The following is a 25,675-nucleotide window of genomic DNA, read 5'->3' on the forward strand; positions in this document are numbered from 1 at the left end:
TTTAAGATAGAATAAACATCATTATATTTAAACAATAATGATAACAATGTGTATGAGTCTATGGATAAGCACAACCCGCAGCAAAAAGATCTATGAAACATCATAATTGGTCCTTGTGATGACAGCTTATAGCGGATGTCAAATGTAATACTTTATTAACATTTTATAATTAAACTAACAATTTGATTAATAGTAAAAATAAAAATGTTATATTTTATATTTTTTTGCTTTCTTTGCTATAATTTCATTAAGAATAAAACAAGTAATGAAAAACAGTATTCTTTTGACTCCTTGGCTCACCCGTTCTCCGTTTTTCCGCCCGACCCCCTTCACCCTGAGCGACTCAACCTAAACCAACATTTAGCAGTTCGCATTTGATCTCCATGAATGAGAGACGTGTATTTGACGGAATGCATATATTTTTTGTGCACTTAAAATCTTCTCAGAATCTTAAAATACCGTAATATACAAGTTTATTACTTCACCGAGTGCAGTTGATACGATAATTGTGAAGAAAAATAACAATTTCGATTAAAAATATAGGTAAGTGTTCAATTGACAGCCAGCATCTTTTCATATTTTTCGCTTTTTAATCACATAAACAGTGATTTCAATTGCTTTAAAATGTAATCATAGTTATTTAGCAGTAGAGAATCATTATTTTCTTCACATATTGTAACATACCATAAGTTGTAATGTTACCTATTTCATGCCTACGTTATAAATAATGAGACGTAATATCTTGAACTATAAGTCTGTGTATATATATGTATCTATAATATGCGTTATAAACTGAGTAAAAAATGTAATTTCATAATGATAGCCGCGCGCTCTTGTAGTAGTAAGAAGTCTTGTCGACAACTTGGCAACGCGATGTCCAATTAAATTCTGTAAAAAAGTTAGATCATTGTAAACAAGCAAGTGTCTTATCCAACCGGCGTTTCCCTTTGTATTTTGTGTGAAATCGGCCCTTTGTCCTTCAACGAAGAGCATTGGGTGCGCCAGGGTATAGGAATTTCGACTCTAGAAAAGTGCCATAATACATAATGATATACATTTGTAGTTCGGGCCGCGCGCTGCCGTTCCCCGCGTCGTTTCCATATAGTTGTGTTCGTGTGTACCTACGGTGAATATGTCAGTGTGGTCGTGCGGTAGTTTGTTTATAGTGTGTGCTGACGTAAAATAGCCACTATTTCAATGGGTGTAGAGGGCGCTATGCTATGTAGGTCGGCGTCCTCGTCGCTGTTTGTCTATCGATCTCTGCGGTGGCCAATAGCATAGTATGTCCTGCGCGGCTTTACCTCACCCCTCACTGGTGAAAGCCGGTGCGATGTAATACGCTCACAACGAACTTTAATATTCTACAATAAAATTTTATTATCTTATCTTGAAGACGCAACAGCGTCAATCGCTTTGTCCGCTTGCAGCCAACTAGATTTTGTATTTTTATATTGTATATGTAGCTCGGGAGTAGGTGATAGTTCCGAATGTTTGTAGACTTGTCGGTTCTGTTTGCGGGGCGTCAAGGGGAGTGGGGTGCGAGGGGAAACCGAGCCTGAAATAGAAGCGCGAATTGAAAACGCAGCGACGTGGCAACAGCGCCACTGTGCGTTCACGTTTAGTGTAGATTCAAAATGGCGCCTGTGCGTGATCGATACAGTGGATTTCTAGTTAAAATGTCCGTATTTGTGAATAATTGGGTTGTTGGTCAGCCCAAATGGTGCGGCAGGACTGCGGGGCGTGTGCCTCGTAAACCGATGCCTGACCTTAAAGTACGTATCATGAGGAATATTGAGCTGTAATATGTATAGGTATGGATATGTCCATCAATAGTAACTTGTGATTAGTTCATATCACTTGCATATTCGTATCTAACATAGAAGCCTTATTCTAAGACAAATATCAAGGAAATGGTACATCGTATACGAAATTTTACTTCCTTTCAGATCAGAAACTGGTTACGTAACAATTACATTCTGTTTTGCACTATGATCTCTTGTATAAAGTTACAACTAAAGAATTCATTACTTTCTGATTCATTCGGAAAGTTAAAGGGTATAGGATCTAAATGAATACCAGTTTTAGAAAAACTATAAAAAAACAAAAATCATAAGGTTGTGATTGATACTGACAAAAAGATGGCGGCCGCGGTCGTATAATTAAGACGCAGTAGCAAACTTGTAACGTTGGCAACGTCGCATCGATGTTAAATCCAGTCACTTCACTTGTTTCATCCGATAACAACTTTCAAGGCTGAACATTTTGTAGATATCACAGTTTGTACTGAGTTAAATGCCTAGTACGTAATATGCGTAATTTAATACATGTTTTATTTTCGCCTTTGCGTTAATATTAGATGCCTGTTTTTACGGATTTAATATTACAGATCTAAACATACATGGGTAATTAGGTACTTCATTGTTATTACAACTTTCACATAACGGTTACGTTTCAAACCTTATAAAACATGTTTGCTATCAGTCGAATATAGAAATTCCTTTAAATAAAAAACTTATTATTGATGTTTTAAATTATATAGAGGTCTTTTCAAATGATCTGATCACTTTTATAAAAAAATATCAGTATATTGTTTTATATATTATACATATTTTATAAACATATGTTTATCATATATATATAGACATATTCCAACATATTATAGATTAGGTATAATTTTAATTTGTTTGTTTTTATTGCTACCAAAGAACAGTTTCATGAAGATGCCATGAAATACAATTTACGAGATTAATAAAACTACATGTTATTAGAATATTTCTTTTATTTTCCTTCAACAGTTTACATCTAAAAAGACTCATGGAAATTTATTGACCGACTTTGCTCTATAATATAACCTTGATTAACAAGGTTCCTAAGTGCAGATATTATGTCTTTATTTGATCAGAAACTGAGCGTCATTTTTTAAATAATGACTTACTTATGTAATTAATAATTTCCTATAAATTAAATCATAATGTATTTTAAAGCATAAGACCTCTTTAATTAAATATAATATTTCCCTTGCAAGATAATCTCTTGTCTGATAATGTTATGAAAACCTGAATATTTTATTATTGTTTCCATCTAGTTATCATATTTGTCAAGACTTTGTCTTCGAAATTACTACTATATATACATACCATATGTTATAATAGGTATCACTATGCCTACTAACTAATTGTTAAAGCATTTCCATTTTATCCATCACGTTTAACCTAATCCTAAAAATATACTTTAAATAAATTCGATAAAAAGAAAGATTTGTTTTGGTCTACCAACTTTGTGGTGAATCGCCGTTGTTGGCATTTTGTGTTACGTCCGTTTCGCTTGTTAGTATTTTGTGCGACGTTGCCGGTTCGCTAGATTCTCCAGGTTCGATTACTTCGTTGTCGGCCAGCTAACGAGTAGAAACTAGAGGTACTGGTTACTGAGCTTCAAGTCAGTCGAGCGCGCAGCTTGGTGCGCGACGTTCGTGCGCGGAGGGCTCCGCTCATTTCCTTGGTTATCTGATTCGCATTCTGTGCAAGTGTGAGCGAGATAGCTGTTTTAGGTGAGAGGAAGTAGAACACGAGCGAGATAGCACTATGGCAGTGTCGCAACCTCGCCCACCTGACCGTGTTGACGCCGCGCTCGAAAAAGTTGCGCCGTTGCGCTATTTGGAGGCGCACGAATATGCTCGCACGGAGCATGTCGTGACGCGTTATTATCACAAATCATTGTCTTATCCAAGTTTTTTGAGTTCTCAGAAGATCAAGCACAACATTGAAGATTTTACTGGCGCCTATTACCTTATAAAACGGTACGTAAAGATAATCTTTTAGAAGTGGGAAGTGGCGTTATCTATCTATATGTTGAGATATGTAGGTTGCCACTTACGTATTGATATTAATTTCCATATAAATATTTAACATCTGGACGGTACGATCCATGAATAATTTGGCTGATTCGACGTAATACATGATTGTCTGTATTAATCGCCATTTTCTACATCGGTGACGAATGCTGCCGCGCGGTCCCCGTTTGTATTAACCCAGTCAAAACTGGACCTTACTGTCTTTTCCTTAAGGTCAGTACTTAAAAGTAAAACTTGTAGATATGATTCATTATAGAAAATAATATTTTTATTGTTTTGTAAATAAACTGCAAATTATGATTTAAATGTATGGTAGGAGCAGTAACAAGTTAGATTTTTTTCGATCGCATCAAAAAAGGCGGGATCCGGATGTGTCATTACTGTCAAATTATTTCTCTTTGTCAATGAAGCATTTTTCGTGGCGCGTTGAAAGTTACGTGAACGGATCGCATTTTGCGTCGCTTTCTTTTGCATTTGTGAATATAGCTGCTGTGTTATCGATTTGTATACGTTTTCCGCTATAAATAAATGTGAGTTTGTGTCATCGCCTCCATCGCAAAGACCGGTTTTCCTTTAAACCTGTGTGGTAGAGCTATTTGGAATAGCTCGGTAGCTAACTTTCGAGTGGACGCGTTCGATATTTAGTTGCGTAATTTGTTTATAAGCTGCATAATGCGTTGATAAACGTCACGTTTTTGTACTTTAAATAGTCCGACCCACGCATATTAATGTACTCTGACGTCACCGCTAACTCGAAGCCGCCGATAAAAATTGTCAAGTTACATGAAGCTTAACTTCAAAGTAAGTTACATTACGTAATGAAAACGTTATTATGATCTTAATCAACCCAAACTTTTATTTAGCGGTCAAACTTAACCTCGCCGAAAACAGCTGTTGTATAGAATTAATGTTCAACAAACGGCTAAATGACTATAGGTTGCAACGTGTTTTCAAAAAAGTATTTTACTGTACACTTCTTTTTTTCTTTTTTATTCTTTGTTACCAATGCTTAAATAATCAAACATAGTTGAATGTGGAAAACACTTGGTTATGTAATATCTATGTCTTGAAATCCATAAACCCATGGTTAAAATAATTATAACCTCCATTTTAAAGAGCCATGTGCTACCCTTGTGGTCATGAAATAGTCACATGTCTACAACATTTACTTTATAATCACTACTACTAATAATACTCCATGTATTCTGTTCTATGGAAATGTTCAGCATTTTACATGTAATATATTGTCAATAGCATGTAAGACCGAAAAGAAACCTTTTTTCATGACAGCATGTATTGAAACGAGAAACCTTTATAAAAAAATATCACATTAAATTTAAATTGTGGCAAAATGCAGTTTATGTACCATACTTCTGAGAAATTGAAACCTCATGTTAGTTTACATTATTTTTGCTGGCATATGATTTCATTGTCCATTTTAAATATTTCTAAGAAAGATAAAGTACTGCACATGTGGCAATCACATGTTCAATTGAAATTTTCTATTACAACTTAACATAACACTAGATATCTTTAGTTAAGTTTTTATTAAATACAGTGTTAATCTGATAAATTTTTAAGTGTGTAATTCAAGATAATAAATCAATTTGCTTGGACTTCATTTTATCATATCCCTTTATCCCGTTGCACATTTGTAATAGATGTGACAGCTGCGTATTGAGGGAAATAGAGAATTAGCATTGGAAGCGTCTTGCTTAACTAGGTAATGGCGTGCCGAAAATGTTAAAACATTTATTTTACTTATAAACATTAAATTGGTTATTTTTTCATTAAAATTGCATTTAAATGTAATGGTGTTAAATTGTAAGTAGTAAAAGAGGTTTTTAATATAGTATGGATCTGTTATTGTAGAATTTAACATTCAAAGTTTATAAGAACATATGTAGCTTGGTAATGAAGAAACATAAATTTCAGAAAACACTTTTTAAAATGATATTATATTAATAACCATAATCAGATGAAGTAATTTATATATTAGCATCAAAATGTTTTTAATATAGACTCCTAAGGTACGGCTTTAAAGTTGTATTATATGCTTTATCACATATAAAATTTAAGAAAACACCATTATAGTAAGCAAATGTTTAATATATTTTTTGTTGAATTCCAGGTGAACGGGTGATGGGCCTGTGTTAACAATGATGAAACGCACAGGACCCAGGCTCGGGCCAGATGAGCCTACACCTATGTCACAGAGTCCTGCTCAGGTAACTATAGTTTTTGTTATTATAAGTATTGACTGCTAATGTTAATGGTAATGTGTTGTATATACACATTATACATATATCAGCTTACTGTTGATGTGATGTATTAATATATTTTGACTTATTTAATTGGAACTATATATCACAATTCAAAAATTAAGTTCAGTAAGTAAGATATGTAAATATTATTTTTGGTGCCTCTTTATTTTTTTTAATGCAATTGCAAATTATAATTATAGGATCAATAATTTTATTATGCACCTACATATAAATTCACTATAATGTTAGCAAGGATAATTGAGAATAGAATATAGTGCAAAGCCCTTATAATTTGTTTCGTATCCTCCTTGCGTGTGATGTCATTGAACCATTACACTAAAGGATGCTCTCATTCGTAATAGTTAGAGTATTAAACACAACTAATCTTTGATGTATGACTTTTACCTTCACTCCTGATTTACATAGTGGCATCTGACTTTGAATTTTAAATGTAGGTTTTAATGGATTTCCACTATTTAAAATCAAATACACATTTCTAACTCTATTAAAAGCCAATAAAAAATAAACAATTTTATTTGTGTAAAAAAAATGAACTTCAACATGAGTTATGTTACAACTAAGTATTCAGTATACCTATTTCTTCAACTGGCTCCATTGCCTGTACCTATATCACAGTGATAACACTCGTAAACACTAGGTTATCACATGTTATCACTGGTTGTATACTTACAAACGTGTTGGGAATACTGAGTATAGGAAGGTAAATCGCGCCATTTTTCAACATCTTTCGATATACGACGTAAGAATAGAATATAGGCAAGGTCACAGATAATGTTAAACTTAAATATAAAGTGTTTGATTTAAAAAATCATCAATAACTTTCTTGTACTATGTTAATAACAACAACAAGCAAGTAATAATACAATGCAATAATTGTATCACTTGATATAGTATAAACCTTCGTTAGGGTAGGTCACGGAGATCAATAACGGTATGACGACTCACCCTGCACGTTGAAGCTTATTTTCGTATTGGAGCGATCGTTGCATAATAAATGAAATGTCTACAACGATTGAACAATGAAGTAGACATAATATAGACAGAATATATTATGGAATATTAGGTTTTTTTAAATGAATATGTTTCTGAATTTACGAGTTGAATTAAACCATAAATCAGAAAATCATAGTACAAATAGAAAACGTTCGCTCTTGTATGTTTGCATTTATACCTTATTTAATAAATGTGAGAAATTTCGATTCATAGTCTTAAATATTTAGTTGAAAAGAATGAAATGATTTTTAAAAACGTCGTTTTTTATTATTTATTTTCTAAGCAATATATCCTAATACGCAGTTATGGGATGTTCAAGTCTAAATAGACTCGTAACACTTTGACCTAACTAGGAGATGCCCGCCTATCTTTAGTGCAAACTGGTATATATTCGTCTCTCTTTCTCTGTATAACGTTGTTAAAATATTTACAGTTTCGTGTTTAGATACTTGACATTTAGCTGATCCTCCATATTGTCACCAGAGGCGTTGACTTGTGTCATGTGAATCCAATGCGTATAAATATCACAGAAAGTGTATTTATAAAAAATCGTATTCTATCTATTTGTGCCGTAACTGAATCACGTTTGGCACGCGCTTCGGTCACAATCTACATAAAAGATGGGATTTTGTTTATTATTTACATTTTTTAAACGCGCTATTTTAAGCGTTTTGTCAATAATGTGGCAAAACAAGGCTTTGTTATCTACGATAGGTTTATTCAATGCATAAAAGGTTCGAATTTGAAAACTCCTTACAATATTAGCGTATTTAATCGCTGAATGATGATCTTAAAGTGAGTGCACCAGGCGTCGAACCAAAATGGAAATTGTTACTAATTTTCAAGTAAAACCGACAGTTACTTGTTCCTCCGAATACTATATTTGTATCATTTGAAACATTTACTCTTTCTTTGTTAACATAGTACGCAATGTTTACAAGTTCCGACCGCTGGTATGATACAAGGTCGTAACAAAGTGCGTTTTAAGTTTAACCTCGAAATGTTTTATTGATCACTTTGATACTTTTTGTTTCATCTTTTTTGTTATGCCCTTTAAATTGATTATACAGGTTTTGCGTTTTACTACTGTTGTTAAAAATGGAGTATGGATTTAACAATTGCTCGTAATCTGTTACTGTAGTATTGAGTATCTATCCCAATCCAAGACATATTATAAATAAATAAATAATGCAGTGGCGCTCCTAACTTTTAGGTTCAGATTTCTGTATCTGTTTTATTATCATTTGTTAATAGGCAAGTAGGTGATCAGCCCCCTGTGCCTGTCACACGCCGTCGACTTTTTGGGTCGAAGGCGAGCCGCCGGTTGGTCCTCACGATGATTTTGCTTGATGATCGTTCGAGCGAATGTTAGATGCGCACATAGAAAGTCCATCGGTGCACAGCCGGGGATCGAACTTACGGCCTCGGGGTCGGGGATGACAATCACACTGAAGTCACTAGGCCAACACTGCAAGTCATTTCATAACCATATTTTAATACAGATTTCGTTAGACGTTTTAACATCACGTCTGTATTAACATGCCCGCGATTCTAACTGATCTGTAATAGGTGAAGTCAGGATTAAACTGAAATTTACAGTTTACTAAACTAGATTAGATCTAGTTTAAACCAGATTACTTGCGACATTTATATAAATACTGTAACATTTTTATTTTCTTCTCTTTTATGTTAATACATGTTTAGGCTTGAGACTTATAATGCGCACTTAGTTCGTGCATGTCCCTCAATCCCGTTGCACGTCTTCTATAGACGTGACAGCTGCGTACTGAAGGATAGAGAGAGTTAGCATTGGAAGCGTCACGCTCCGTTGGGCGATGGCGTGCCGAAAATGCTAATACAAGATATTTTCCGTATAAATTTTCGACGTAGTTGGTGTTGCAAAGTGTTAAATGAGATGATTACATGATCTAAAGGAAATTTTATTTTAAAATACCCGATTTCGTAAAGAGTCTTAAAGTGATAACAATTGATAGAGCAATAAGGAAAACTAACTAATTATTAATTGATTTCCCTTTAGTAGTAAAGTAATTCTTTTGTTCTAGATTCAGCAGGCTGGTGCAAGCAATATGCATACTTTAGCTCAATCAGCGCAACCTCAGATGTTAGGTAAGTTGTAAATTTTAACTTTGTTATATAATGAGAAAAGTTTGCAAGTGAAGCTCTACCAGTACATTGTTTGACCTTTTCATGAAAATTCTTAACTCTTCATTGTGGTTCGTGAGCCATTCATAAAAAGGTGTTTGTAGGTTAAACGTCTTTTACGATTTATACGACTTTTAGCTATTCAATTAAAATTAAGTTAATCATGTTTTTTATCACAAAATTATTGTCATTAAATTGGATAAAGTGAAATTTTTGTTATAACTACTTAATTATGATAGCCTAGTTTTGAGAGAGTTGATTATGCTCAAAACAAAGTAAATTTATTAGTCAAGCAACTTTCGACACCTAGCAAAAGTAAGTCTTAAATAACGGGAACTAGTGGTAGTATAAAACACATTTTACCCTCTGTACGAAAAGATCTTTATTTAAGTAGGTAGGTAAGTAGGAATCGGATCAAAAAGTGCCCATATAACGCCTCATTCTATATTATCTCTAACTCAAAATTATTTATTTAGGTGCAACAACAATGCTATCAGTTAGCAACGCGTTTAATCGTGGTCCGCCAAGACCAGCGGGCCCGCAAGTGATCAACTATTTGAAGGCGAACACTGTGCAATACGCACCACCGCCTAAGCAACAACCGCAAGTTCCGCCCAGGCTCAAGGTGAGTTCTACTTTCAGGTCTTTAGAGCTTTAACTCTCGGACAACAATATTTAACTAATTTAATTTAAGTGCTGATACCTTAGTCAAAGTGAATATGTATATTCATGTATAAATCGCTTAAGGCTAGGAAGAGTCTTACACAGTAGGTCCGTTTTTTAGAATATTTATACAATTAATAATAATATAAATTTGAATAGCCGTGTATAGACTACTACCGTACACTAACTTTTCCTAATTGTTTCGTATGTCCCTCAATCCCGTTGTGCGTCTTTAATAGACGTGATAGCTGCGTACTGAGGGACAAAGAAAGTTAGCATTGGAAGCGCCACGCTCCCTTGGGTGATGGCGTGCCGAAAATGTTAATACATTTATAATACACACGAAACCATTATTGATCCATGGACATTTGTTGCTCACTTAAAGAAACACCTGTTTGAGTCCATAAATACTTCGAACAGGCATGATTTTTATTTCCACTTATCAGCAAAATCCATTCCATCTGGAAATATAATTATTGAAACTGTTGAGTTCTTAACGCTCACTGTTTAGTCTCTTTTTCCCAAAATTGTTTACTCAATAAGACTCAATCAAAAGCATCTTTCAACTGCTTTTAATGAAAATGTATATTTGTGTTTGTATAACTGATTGGGTCAAATGTTATAAACATAGAATAATTAATCCTCATTTGCAGCTGGTAACCCAACCCACCACCTTGGGCATGGGCGGGCGCCAGTCACCTGGCGTGGGAGGCGTGCCGGGAGCTCCAGCGGGTGCTAGCTTTCAACGCCTCAAGGTAGAGGACGCTTTGTCTTACCTCGACCAAGTGAAATACAGGTTTAACACTCAGCCGCAAGTCTACAACGACTTTTTGGACATCATGAAGGAATTTAAGAGCCAGACGTGAGTATTTTTGGTTTTTATCAGCTCAAATATTTATATTCTAATTTAAAGCTTGTTTCCTATGATTTTATGATAGTTGTAGATAAATCTTTACCTTTATGAGTTTTAAGTAGAGTGTAGTAGATTTTCAAAATAAAACAATTTCTTAGTAAATATCTCTATCTCAAGTCAGTCTACATTGGTAAGAGGAATTAGTAATTTGTTTCTTTATTAATATTGATTACATTATTCTTATTATGTTTTATATGCTTGTAAGTAATAATGCTGAAATATATTTTAAATTTAGTCCAGTTCATAACTAAACATATAAGTTGAAAACAATAACGAAATGACACTTGAATGTCACTTTTTATTTATATACATTTTGTTAATAAACTCTTCACCTCAATTACTATTATTTGTGATGATCGAACAGTAAGATTAAATCAAAATATGTAAAATAGTTCTCGTTACAGTATAGACACACCGGGGGTTATCACCCGGGTATCGAACCTGTTCAAGGGACACCCAGAGCTGATTGTCGGGTTCAACACCTTTCTGCCACCGGGTTACAAGATTGAGGTGCAGAGTAATGGACAGGTGAGAAATTATTTAGAGAATATATTTGTCATAGTAGATGTGATATATATATATATATATATAATATACATTGATGAACAAACGCTGTCTTAATATAATAAGAACCTATTCATAATTTTATTTGACCCCATTAAAGCCTATATAATGAAATAAAAGTTGTACACGTATGTTATGACTCCTGTCCTGGTCGTAAATTAATGATATTAAAAATGACTTACTTAAAATGATGACAACAATTACCGTTTGATCGCAATGATAAAACTAATGGCTGTATATTTTCTGATACGACACAAACCTATCAATATCGATCCCGTAAAATCGCACAATACTGGAGCTAATTTTCTTCTAGGTTTCGGTATCTATGCCTTCTCCCACGGGCGTGGGAGTACTGCCACCTGTCCCAGGGGGTAACGTTACGAATGTCCCATCCGGGCCTCATACGCCCCATGGCCCAGTGCCCAGTTCCGGGCAAGTGTTATTGGGAGTACACCATGCGCCGGCGCAGCCTCAGCTAGTTCATATATTACCAGTGCAACAGTAAGTAAACATTATCTTTGAAATTAATTAATATTCTGGTTTAATACTTTTCATGTGTTAATTTTTTAAAACACAAACCATGTTGTCTAAAAATATTTTTTTTATGTCGCTCTAAGACCAGATTAATTATTATTTTTAGTTAGTTTTTGAAACCCTTGAAGTTCAATATCTGGGGAAATAATCTTTTTTGTGACATAAAAAAAACAAGTGCATTTTTCACTGGAAAATATTGTTCAGAGGAATTTATTTTAATTTAGTACAAATGATGATATTAATTACCGATTGAGAGTAATGATAAAAACTTCCGGCTGCTCAAATGAGTTCTGATCTCACCAAACTTACTGAACCACATGCATCACCTGTAACAAAACTACATATAAGAATGACACACAGGTCGGTGAGCCAAGTGGTGCATAATCTGTCTGTGGCACCAAGTGCTGCGAACACATTGCACCATATATCTCAAGCCCATCAACAAATTGAGGCAGCCGCTATTCATCACACAAGTGGTAAGTTTTAATTAACTAATAAAAAGCAAAATTTTATTTATGGACTTGCTTTTTAAAGCAAATTCTATTATATCTAGTATTGAGAGGTAAAAGTAAAAACAAAATAACCCTCAAAGTTAGTAGAGTAAAGGTAAAAGTCAGTTATAATATAAATCATTAGAATTTTATTGACTATAAAAACCTAGTTTTAATATTTAACGAGATTTCCAGTGTTGTCAAACGTTAGTAGCGTTGGTCATTTTTATTTTTTATTCTAATTTCATTAAATTGAAGATAATTATTTAATTAAAGCGGCCCTTAAATAAATTGGTTAATTTATTCAGGCTGATTAGGACGCCATCTTAATCTGATTCTTTCGTTTTACATTTACATTTCACCCCCATGCCACCTTTTTCATAGTTTTCATAACCAACGTACCACCTGTATTTTTATCTTAGAAATATTGATAATACATTTTATAGTCTGTTTATACCTTTAATTGTGTCAATGTCAAAATTTAAAATGGAATCTGAAATAATTAGTAGTGAAAGTGTTTTAGAATAACACACTTTCTCTACTAAGTATTTCAGTGACACATGATAAGGTGACGGTCCAAAAAGAAATAGGGCCATATACGTTTCACTGAAAATATTTACACGTTTTTCATATGAACTTCTTTGTATGTAGGAACAAATCCGAGATAGTTTTATGCCTGAGGCTAAAGGCGCTTTGTATGATACCGGTATTTATATGAAGTTGTCCCAACAGGTGGTGCTACAAACACAAGCGTACACTCGGCCGCCGGACAACAACCTGTGGAGTTCAACCACGCTATCGAATATGTTAATAAAATTAAGGTAAGAATTTTATAGATAGTTTTCATTGCATTTTTAAAGACAATTTTTTAACTTAAAAAATCTGATTAATAGTTTGTTTTGAAACACTAAATTTGTTCCTTGCATTTTATAAGTCAAAACGTATAAATTATTTAGCGAAGTCAAATGTTTAACATAAAATAATAATATCATTATTATTTATCAGCAATTTCTCTTATAACTTATCCTTTTTTAAGTTTTTAACTTACATTTATTTGATTATACAGTTATTATTCATATATTATATTTTTTATAAAAGTAATATTTGTTAATATTTCTCGGAAATATAAAATTTGGTCTCTAATCATAGTATAAACTAACTCAAACTGAACTAACTTTATTCAAAACTACTCACGGTCAATATTGTTTTGGGACCTTTTTTATATAAAAAAATGTATTTGATCAAATTAGATGTGTAACTGACCAGTGACCTCATAGAACAACATAAACATGACTATTTTTGTCAACAGTCTCGTTTCTCCCGTCAACCGGACAAATACAAGCGATTCCTGGAGATACTCCATGCTTATCAGCGAGGTCATCGCGACGTGAAAGAGCCTCAGGCCAAACAGCAGACTGAGCAAGAAGTTTATTCCCAGGTAATTAACAGGTTTTTTACATTTAAAATTTCTTGCCATTCATTCGTTGCCATCATTTGTTTTACTTAAGACTACTTAGACATTTTTCATTAAATAAAAAATAAAAATAGTCGATTGATTTTATTTATGTCTTAGGTCGCAAAATTGTTCGAGAATCAAGAAGACCTATTGGCGGAGTTCGGACAGTTCCTGCCTGACGCCAAAGCCGTCACGAAGCCGCCTCATTGCCCTCCGCATAATAGGACACCGCCGCCACCCGTAAGTTTTTTAACCATAACATAAATGAAACCGATAATATAGATACTACTTATTATTTAAAATTTATAGCTTATTTTAAAGTATTAATGAGTTCTATGCTCTTCTGCGCCTGACACATTTCGGAGATTTTTGTGTGCACGAAATTAGGTTAGAAAGTTTGCCTTAACTGTAGAAATGAATATTATTGCTAAAAAGATCCATTATTAGAGTCCTCAGGGTTGAGTACCCTTATTTAATTAGGGCAACACAGCACTTCACATAGTTGACACATGATCTTCTTACAGTCTCGAGTGGAACCCGAACCTGAAAGATTCACAAGTGCGGCGGCTGCATCGCCACCACTTTCGCAACATACGATACACCATCAACAGGTAGGTTTATATGCTATAAACAAAAACGGTGTACACAACATTCTTGAACGATTTTTTTACTAATATAGTAATATTAATTTATAAATAATAAAGGTCACTATATTATATTTTATGTATTTTATATCGCGTTTATGAATGAACAGCTTTAAAAGATAATTGTATAGCAAAGTAATGTTTTACTATCCTAAAGCCAGTTCATAAAATATTAGGTATGAAATTGGCGTTTTTCGTACTGGCCACTTTGACCTCAAATACCTCCTCTTTGGTAAGGAATTCCAAATTCAAATTTGTACAGCTATTTACTCATGTATTTGTGCTTCGATGACCGTCATTCATTTGTTTTTTCTGTTTGCGTCACTCATTTTACAAAATGGAAAACTTAAAGTATCGCATTCTTTACGGGTACGAGTTCCGCCGTGGCACTAGTGGTGCGGAAACGACTTTTCGAAATTTGGACAACTTCTTGCAAGGGAAAAAATTTAACTCTGATGGGGCAGTCCAAATCGCCTTCAGAAATGTTATTGATTCCCGTCCGACTGGTTTTTTTAGTAAAGGGATCAATGAACTACCTATGAGATGGCCAAAGTGCATAGAAAACAATGGTTCATACTTTGATTAATTAAATATATTATATTTAAAAATATTCGACTTTTTGTTCCTCCCATACAAAACGCCCATTTCATATGTAAGGACTTAATAATTTATGTAAATTTTATTATGAATAGCTGCTATATGAATTATTATTGGATTTTATCCAATCTATTTATAATTTAACAATGAAATAAAAAGCCAGATTGTGTTATGATAATGTACAATTATTGTTAGGTACCCAAACACACCAGCACAAGCAATGTGGCAGCTGCACCACCTCAGCATCATCATCTCAAGAGATCACCGAGCTTCTCATCATCTACTCCACTTGGTAAGTGTTACATATTTGGACATATTACAACAAAAAATTGTCAATAATTTGATCTATTCCAAATGTTATAAGTATATTGCTAAAGAACATTTTACGAAAATTATCCCAAAATCATTTCTGAATTTTTTTTTACATTATAGCTTCCGGAGCCCCGCCAGCCAAAAAGCCCCGGACTTCGGTGCCTGGGACTACGCCCTCTACTCCTCCTACGAGTCTTCGCGATGTCTCCTACGCAGAGGCAGCTAAACTGGCAACTGCTCACGAGTATAACTTCTTCGATCGGGCTAGAAAGGCGCTCAGGTCGCAGCAAGTGTATGAGAATTTCTTGAGGTAAGCATATATTATACTTTTTCCTTTTTAATGACGTACTCAAATCTCTTTTGGACATATGGATGTCATTAGCGCTAAGTGTCTACTAAAAGTATACCAAATAAACAACAAATAATCCCTCTAATCGAGCACAAGGTCTGTCCGTAACTAGTAATTACTATGACGGGAAAGATATAATTATCGATTTGTTTTAGGTGCATACTTCTCTTCACAAACGAGATTATATCATCATCGGAGTTAATCTGTGTGGTGTCTCCATTCCTTTGCCGTCATCCAGAGTTACAGAAATGGCTACAGGACTTCCTTGGACCCATTTCACCGCCCCATACCCCAACAGCGCCTAGTTCAGGTATGTTAATATCATTACAGCTCTAATGCCAAAACTCTAAAAACTAGAGAGTCACAAATGTTTTGTTCTGGTTATGAAATAAGCGTATGATAATTTGTCGTATTTGGTGTTATGGTTTAAAATATTTCATTTTACAAAAGTTAGCTCGTAACAGTACGGAAGAGTTATATTTATGTTTGTTTAACCGCAAATCTCTGAAAACTGAAAACTATTTTTGTTCTATGCCATTCGGCATATGCAACGAGATGATGTGTATGAAATCGCTACACAATTAATAATTTTTTGACAGTATATTAAGCTTTTCTTTACTAACAGGGTACAACAACACAAGCGGCACATCGACTCTTCTAGGTTACGAGAGGTCTCGTCTGGGCTCCGAAAGCAAAGCCCGAGTGGAGCCACTCATGCCTATACACACCGCTCTGCCACTCACTGCTACATTACGCCATGATCGACCTCCTACCGATAATAATATGGAGCTTGGTGAGTAAAAACCCACACATCGTGGCGACATAATAATTTAAGATGTTCTACAGGTTGTCTTAATATATTCAAAACACAATATTTTCTCCCAATTGACTTAACGTATTTCAGTTTCGATATATTAATACCAGAAAACAATACCTTCAAAGTAAGCTGTTCCATAACCGTTTATCGACTTGGTGTAATACTTTTGAAAAAAAAAAAATTATTCAATAAATGATTATTTGCGTGAGACACTGTAGTTGATATAAATTTAATAACATTTGATATAATATGAACGAAACAAATAATATAAGAATTGACCAATTCATATGACTCATAATGTAAAACTCCTTTAAAGACACATTTGCGCGCCATTGTGTGTGGCGGAATATGCGAACTTACTATTGTACCACATTTTTGTACCATATTCTTGCAATAAATTATTATTATTATTATTATAATGGATGGAACTGACACATTTCTACAGCTGTTTCGTAATTATGATTTACTTTTTAAATATTAATTGTTAATTTTTAAATTTAGATCTATCTACGTGCAAACGGCTGGGCACGTCCTATTGTGCTCTGCCAAGAGAGGCCGCAGCTAGGCGTTGCTCTGGAAGGACGGCCTTATGTAAAGAGGTAAATTTTAATTTTTGTATAATAAATATAACATATTCAGTAAGGAACTTATTTTATTCCTCATATATGCCACTAAGAATTAGTAAAACAATATATTATGTAAATCATCTTATTTATTGTTTTTTTTATCTACACTACAAAAATGTATTTTATTAACAGGTGCTAAATGATACATGGGTATCAATTCCTACTTGGAGTGAAGATTCAACGTTTGTCACCTCTCGAAAGACTCAATATGAAGAGTATATCTATAGATGTGAAGATGAGAGGTTTGAGGTGAGTTTTTTTATTATTGCTACAATACAATACTTTATAAAGGTCTCGTAAAGAAACAAACCGAAATATGTATATGTTATATATCACTTGTTGACACTAGTCTCTTATTATATGTATTTTAATAACAAAATTATAACTATCATCAGTGACGTTGATGGCCTTTTAATATGTAATATATATATACAGAGGAAGTGAGGGATCTGTAAATTAATTAAACTGTATATTAAACATAAATTAGTATATTTCCTTGCATTTGTAAAACACAAAATAATCTTTTCAGCTGGATGTGGTGATAGAAACGAACGCCGCCACCATACGTGTCCTAGAGGGTGTTCAGAAAAAGTTGTCCCGAATGACGTCCGAAGAAGCAGCCAAGTACCGCCTCGACGACTGCCTGGGAGGCCACTCGCCGACCATCCACCAGAGGGCGCTGAAGCGGATTTACGGTGATAAGGTGGTACGAACCCCCCGGACTATTGGCATGCTTTAGGGGGCGTTTTTATTCCCCCTATGTAGTTAGAACACTTGCAATCTTAGCATGCTTTAGTTATCCCCCAAACGTTGTTTTCTTTCCTATGTATGAGGACTTTTCACTTCAACAAAGTAATATTGCAATGATTACAAGAAACCTTGAAACTTAGCATATAGTTATTTTTAAACTAAATAGGTTAACGGTGATGGATTAGTGCACGGATCATATAGTTGCTAGGATTATTAGCATTACCAAAATCTGTTGATTGTTTTAATTAAAAGTAGAAATATGAAGAAAAATTATTTTGTTATTTACACATATATATAAGGCTAAAAGAGATACAATTCTGTTCATCGGTAATTATTTGATTAATCAAATTATCTGTACGAGTACTTTCAGTTTAAAATATAATGTACGAAATGTAAATGAAAGTATTATTTCAGGCGGTGGACATAATTGCCGGTTTGAAGAAAAACCCAGTTGTGGCTGTACCGGTTGTACTAAGACGGCTCAAAGCCAAGGAGGAGGAATGGAGAGAGGCGCAAAAGGTATGGCGGTATTGATTAGTCTATAAAATGGTTATATTAAAGTCTAAAGAACATAAAGAAAAATTGTTTCTCTATAATTTCATAACAATAACATGTTTAAAATAACTTTATCACTTGTAATGGTACTCGGTTGTAATGTGATGTTATATAGCCTAATATCTCCAATAACTTGCCACTATAGAAAAACTTGAATCGTAGTAGAAAACACAATTATATTTTAAATATTTACAACATTGATTATCATAAATTACGAAATAAATAAATAAAAATGTTCATTTTATGATGACAAGAATGCGATGTGCATAACAGAATTACATTGTTGATACACGCATGCTGCCTTCCTTCTGATAAAATCCTTACATTGCAAATTCTCTAATATCTAGTTTCGAGATATTTAAAATATATTTATTTCAGGGTTTCAACAAGCAATGGCGGGAACAAAACGAGAAATATTATCTCAAATCGCTCGATCATCAAGGGATCAATTTCAAACAGAACGATCTAAAGGCGATGAGATCGAAATCCCTCTTCAACGAAGTGGAGAGTGTGTATGCGACGAGAAGACCCGGGCCGCATTATATAGCTGATTATAATATGGCAAATAGGCAAGAAGGTGAGTTTAATATTTTGTACGTGCGCATGCGCACTTTGATTGTTTATACGTCCATTCATAGATTTTTATGTATTTGTAACACTTATAATAATATCAAGTAACTTATAAATGATAATAGTTTGTTCTGTCTATCGATAGCTATAAAAATAGTCCGTGACGCTGCTGAGCTGCTAATCCACCACGCCAGAAGGCAGACGGCGATACAGAAGGCGGAAAAGCGACGCATCAAGCAACTCTTGAGACAGTTTTTGCCCGATTTGTTCGCACACCCGAGGCAACCGCTTTCAGATGACGAGAGGGATGATGGTACGTTATTTTATAAACCTGTGATATGCATAATATAATATAATTACATCACAAAAAGTTTAACAGCTCGCAATGCGTGAGAAATTCTGATAAATCTTATAATTAATGGACATGTCTAATCTGCCTTCTAAGTACTTAGCCGTGGTGGAAGCGAGACAAATCTTGTATGGGTTAATAAAGGTTCTAAGATAATTGTAATTTATGTTTTTAATTATTTCCGCAATTTTGTAAGGACCAATAGGGGGTTATTGCTATTACCAAGTTTTTTTAACGAATATAAAAGTACAGAGTAAACTTAACGACGAAATCCCTAAAGCGTCGAAATCAATTGGCTTTGGTTAGTTTTGCTTTACATAGCATTACACCCACTCAATAATGACAACAATTGATTAATAAATACTTTTTAAGTTGCTACAATAAGTAAAAAAACTGCGCAGCTGTGTACGTTCTTTTGTAGCTTTATTATCCCAGCCCGCTATAAACTCGACTGTCGGCATCATGCGTACGAACTTTCTAAGAAATTCGTTCTTTTGTTTACAAATTGGGATGACTAATAAGTAGGAGTCATGGATTATCTATACGTTTTTCTTCTCTCTATAACGCCATAAAATGCACAGACCATTCAGTGTCGTTATATAGGGTTTACACTGTATTTCAAATTAGATGGAGTGAATACAACTTAACAAATTATTTAATACTATTACGAGAATGTTTTCTGTATGATGATAAAGTGCGATGTGCTTAACAGAATTATTTTGTTGATACAACGCATGCTGCCTTCCTTCTGATTATTATTGAGAACAAATAGCCAGTAAGTGTCGTCTCGCAAATACTTTATGAATTATTTGTTTCAGAAGAAAAAGAAGAAGCCACAAGTCCCGGCAGCCCTGGGCAACATGAGGAAAAAATTACAAAACAGGAGAAACAAGAGGTGTGTACCATTATATTCAAATTTGTTCAAAAAATTCAAAATCATTTAATCATTTACGTAACAAAAAACTGGCAATAAACTCTCCGCCACTCTTCTAATCGCCAAGTTTTTTGTTTTACAAAATGTTTGAAAGTAGCTGCAACCATTACCATATATTCCTCATGACATCTTTAAGTAATTAACTATACTAAAAAACACAAATATTTGTCCTCTATCAGCAGTAGGCCTGGTGAAATAGGAGTACACACTGACATTCTCGAAACAACACTCAAACTAGATTTTTTTTCTTTGTGTTTGCAAGAACAGTGGTAACAGTTGTGTTCACTTAAATTCGAGAATTTGATTTGTCTTTGGTCCTTTTGAAAGAGGCACAAGTCGTGTATATCCATATACATAAAGTAGACATAAATCTATAAATCGTAGTAATTTTAATTTGTAAGTCGCGTAAGGATGTCAAAAAAAATTATTGCAGAACACATATTAGTCTTAAGTGATATATTATGATAAACTAAAATAATTTATTATTTGAATGAATTAGAAGAACCTAGATCTATGTTTTCTTTTTCAGTCATCGGAATCTGACAACGCGTCAGAAAAGAGTACGAGGCATAATAAGATCGACAAGGAGAATAAACCCAAGAACAACAATAACACAGAAACAAAAGGTAGTTATGCATAATACTGTCATTTACTGATATCAGCAAGTAATTCTCTAAATGATCATACACCCTGTTATGTAAAAGTGAAAATATGAAAATCTCTTGCTTGCTATTATAAATATTTCTCAATTAATGATCACATTTTACTAACCCAATATTTTGTATTCAGATTGTCTCATAAAACGTGGCATTTGTAATGAAGAGAGTGTCAAAGATATCAAAAACGAAATGGACATTGAAGACTTCAGAGATTATCCACCCAATGTAAGTATTGTATTTTATTTCTCATTGACATTTTCTTGCCAGTATATTTAAATTTTAATATTATACTTTTATATGCTGTACATAGAGTCGATAATCTCGTATTAACGGTTTTTAAAGCGTATTAAAAATGCATATATTGTTTTTAAATTAATATCGTATCTGAATATTAACTCTCAATAAAGGTTTCATTTAAACAAATAGTGTTCAATTCCTGTTTACATTAACTAATGAATACAACTAATTGCAGGAGGGCCGTTTCGTATGCACATCGTCGTGGTACCTGTTCCTTCGGCTCCACGCAATCTTGTGTTCTCGCTTGTCCGGGGCCCGACGAGCTGCCCTCGCCTTGGCAGATGCCGAGGCGGTGGGAGCCAACGCACGACCCCCCAGCGTAGCGGCTGCGCTGCGTCTGAAACCGCATAGTGAGTGTTCATATTATGTGGATTTATTTATGTCCGGAACTGAACCCGGGCTGTTTATGATTTTGTTTCTAAAATTTAATTACAAATTGAAATGCAAATATGAACGCATGTAAGAATTAATTCTCTTGTAATAATTATAAAAGGCAACTAAATATTACAGTTTAAACATTATTATCTTTAAATTTGTAAATCTGGTTGAATTGTGATAATTTACTTTAAAGTCAAAATACAATTTACAGTTTGAAATATTCTCAAAAATTACCTTTTAATCAAATTTACAATATTTCAAACCAGACCATGCAATTTTTTTTTTCAGTACATGTATTTCGTTTCATAAATGTAATATGGCAACATTTTACAGACCTACCATCCGAGGTGTCATCGCCTGCGGAGTATTACAACACGTTACTAGAACTGGTGAAGGGTGTGTTAGATGGCAACACTGAGGCATCCGCGTACGAGGACGCGGCGAGAGAAATGTTTGGCATCAAGGCCTATCCTGCCTATACGCTGGATAAAGTTGTTTCAACGGCTGTTAGACAGGTCAGTTAGTCAGTGTTGTTGGTAGCAAAATTTAATTTACATTATTCATTACTCTCAACCTTTTACTGTTTTCTAAGTCATTTCAATTACAATATTTTATAAGAGACAATGATGACAAGAATGCGATGTGCTTAACAGAATTACTTTGTTGATACACGCATGCTGCCTTCCTTCTGATGTCTTCTTAAATTACTATATTATATTCACACAATGTTTACGGTATATCGATTAATTTACTATGTGAATTTTGGAAATTTCTTCATAATTTAGATATTGTATAGATACAAAACTGAAGGGCTCAATTTCCGGTACTAATCCAGATTTCTGGTGTTTCAAAAATTATATTATAAATAAAAAGTTGGGTCAGTTATAATTTTAAATAAATATACTTTCTTAGTGTATTAAGAATCTTATCTCGTGTTCTAGGTTTTCTATTTAATAGTGTAGTTATAATTTGTTATTTATAATGTGTTTTTTACAGCTCCAACATTGCGTATCAGAGAGTTGGTCAGTTCGTGCTGCAGAACTGGCAGCGCGAGGAGGAATGCGAGGTCCTCTTTCCTACGTCTATAAGGCTGCTAAATATCTACGACCAGAACATACTACCTTCCTTGTTAAAGTGGTATGTATCGCCATAGATTAGATATTTTTTTATTCCTTTAGTACCACTACAAGTACTTACGGTTACACTTGATAAGTTCAACATAAAATATTTAATGCAACTTTCAATTAAGCTTTCGTTTAATCACTTTCAGAAGAACAGTAGTTTCATTTAATAATGAAATTCGTAACAACAACAAATAAATTAGAAAAGGGTTTTATAAGAGATTGATAGAATAACAAATATATCTATAATATATATATATCTAATGATATATTATTCCCTCAGTATGGCGGCGACGAGTGTAAAGTGACGTTCGAGTTGTTGGAGCCGGCGGGTGAAGGGAGAACGTCACCGCAGCTGAATAACGACGGAAGTCGGCTTTCACCCACTAATCAGGTAATTAATTACGGGATTTTTTAATATTATTTATCATTTTAATTGCATCAACTTGAGGTCCTAGATAAATTATTTTCTATACCACTGTAAGCTTAAGCTACAATTTTAAATAACAATAGTGGATAATTGCGGCCACACATTAGACTTATTCCTGTAACTTCAACCATATTTATTTCCCTCAGTGCGGTCGCGAAAACGGTCCATCTTCGGTATCAGCGGCGGCCGCCTGGTCCCGATACACGGAGCGCTTCGCTCGCCCCGACACGTCAGCTCGGTATCACAAGCCCGTGTTTCTGAGGCGAAATGCTCGGAAGAACGGCGGAGGGGAACTCATAGCCACCTCCAGTACGGGGCTGCGGCATCAGCCGCCCACTGTCAGGAGGAGGAAGCCGTTGCGCCTTCACGACCACTCTGAGTGTACTATTTCTAATCCTATACGGTGAGTGAAACATTAATAATATGACTAACTTATCTCAAACACCTGATAACATTATGTACACATATTATGCATTTATAAGATCAGATGAAATGATCTAAATGAAAGAGATCATATCTTGTTATTTTATTGTTTTTGAGAAATTTGAGGACAAAATTTACCGTAAAAATCGTTCATGCTTTAAATAGATCAAACTCATTACAAATGCCAATAATGTCACATACATACAGGTCAAAGCGATAACCTCCTTTTTGATGTTAGTTAATGATAAAATACCACTTCTATACATTATATTTTGTTTACAGTTTCGTGGCCTGCCGTCCTCACCAGCTGTACCGCGCGGGATGTCTGTCGAGCGCTCGAGCGTCCCAACAGCGTCTCTCGGCGACGAGAAGAGAACGGTTCAGAGCCTGGCTTGCCTCCACGCAAAGACCTACTTAAGTCCAGCACACGCCCACATCGTCAAGATCGGAAACGGTACTCATACCGCTAAATCACAAAATCGATATTTTCATATCGAAAATATTTGAAGATCCACGCGAGGTGGACGACGATGATCAGAACTGAAAGAATCCAAAAGCGCTAAAATGGATGATTAGCGGAAATGTCAATTATCATTAAAACTGGTCACTGACATTAAGATGAGATGTGAGATCGATATTGACAGTTGGACAAAAATTGTTAAAAATGTTTTGGTAAAAAAATATTTTCAGTAATGACTTCAATTATTCTCAGTTTTAACTTAGTAAAAATGTCCTAAACGATTCAAGATTTTATTTATTGACATTACAAACCATTTAACCGTTTGCCTGCGGCAATGAACAAATAAAATTCTCTTAATTTTAATAGTATGAGTTGTTCATACTATATTTAAGCACTGCGCTCCGTCGAAGTCGGTTAAACTCAACCGACGTACATTCCTACACGCTTCGCTAACTATTTTTGCTTGAAATATGTGGAAGCGAAAACTCCGTAAACAGTCTCGTGATATTTTTGACGCGTTTTATTTATTTGAACTATTTTTCAAAAGCAGCTTTAATGGCTTACGAAGGTACTCTTTATAACGTACACTTATAAAGAGTGTTGTTTACTGCGTTTTTGTTTTCCTATTGGAAAAGACGGAGAACGAAAGATTTTCTATGACAAGAAATGGTACATGAATTCTCCTTGTGTGTACAGCGTGTTTGGAAAAAGTGTAAGGTTTTAAAACCCCTGATTTGCCGACTTAAAATCCTTACAAACCTGTCGAAACACGCTGTATATAAGAAATTGATCCGAGTCATACAGGGTAGTACTAAACTCGAATACCGCTATCGGATCGGTTTCTGCCGTTGGGTCGCGTTTTAGCGGCTCACGCTAGCTTGTAAGTGTTTAGAACGATTGTATATATATGTTCTAAATGTACAGATCTCTAAGTACATGTGTAAATACGAGTGATTTGTTGATGAACCAATCTTGTTGATTTGTATGGAGATGAAATAAATATTATTATATTTATACTTACCGCCTTTTATTATCACTCCTTTAAAGACCTCGGACACATTTACATGAATGTGTGTGAGCAGAGATTGTAGACATTTTGACAAGAGTATTTGACTTTGATAGTTTTAAAACGAGGGACACATTTAAGTCAAACCGAATGTAATATAAAGATTTATCGTTTTATTTACTTATTATTCATATAAGAGTTTAGATTGAGGCAAAGACCTGTGGCAGAAAGCTTGGCTCTTTTTTAATGTATTTTGTAAAATTCACTTAACATTACTTAGTTAAATTATATAGAAATATAAAGATATTGGAGTCGACTAAACTATTAATAATTAGAAAAGAAATAACACAATTGCTTTTAAAATATAAGCTAAGCAAATGTGTGTATGAAACAGATAGAAGAAGGAAAAAAGTATAATAGAGGATTAAGAAATGTTCTTCGCGAATAGAAAAAATTATGAAGTTAGTTTTAGATGGGTAAGTAGTA

The 25,675-nt window shown here is 34.2% G+C and overlaps 1 protein-coding gene across 8 annotated transcripts; it reads left to right on the forward strand.

The window, feature by feature from the left end:
* Nucleotides 1-378: 378 nt before the first annotated feature.
* Nucleotides 379-25,199, forward strand: LOC123717513 (paired amphipathic helix protein Sin3a). 8 transcript variants are annotated; one of them, XM_045673538.1, is made up of 31 exons: nt 379-543; nt 5,982-6,078; nt 9,192-9,255; nt 9,768-9,916; nt 10,608-10,816; nt 11,260-11,395; nt 11,745-11,932; nt 12,326-12,441; nt 13,189-13,277; nt 13,766-13,894; nt 14,030-14,152; nt 14,437-14,523; nt 15,349-15,445; nt 15,586-15,775; nt 15,970-16,124; nt 16,440-16,607; nt 17,133-17,230; nt 17,390-17,506; nt 17,787-17,963; nt 18,422-18,526; nt 18,941-19,139; nt 19,278-19,445; nt 20,300-20,376; nt 20,945-21,041; nt 21,205-21,299; nt 21,547-21,721; nt 22,083-22,264; nt 22,746-22,886; nt 23,154-23,264; nt 23,447-23,703; nt 24,006-25,199. In XM_045673538.1, exons 2-31 carry the CDS (start codon nt 6,010-6,012, stop codon nt 24,139-24,141), a joined length of 4,104 nt encoding a protein of 1,367 aa, XP_045529494.1. In that variant the 5' UTR covers nt 379-543; nt 5,982-6,009; the 3' UTR covers nt 24,142-25,199. The 8 variants fall into 8 exon arrangements, with proteins under 8 accessions (XP_045529494.1, XP_045529495.1, XP_045529497.1 ...); XM_045673539.1 differs by lacking the exon at nt 379-543 and adding an exon at nt 1,572-1,772; XM_045673541.1 differs by lacking the exon at nt 379-543 and adding an exon at nt 3,190-3,796 and having other exon boundaries at nt 20,303-20,376.
* The last annotated feature ends 476 nt before the right edge of the window (nt 25,200-25,675 follow it).

The sequence above is a fragment of the Pieris brassicae genome, chromosome 12 (assembly GCF_905147105.1).
Source record: "Pieris brassicae chromosome 12, ilPieBrab1.1, whole genome shotgun sequence".
NCBI lineage: Eukaryota > Metazoa > Arthropoda > Insecta > Lepidoptera > Pieridae > Pieris > Pieris brassicae.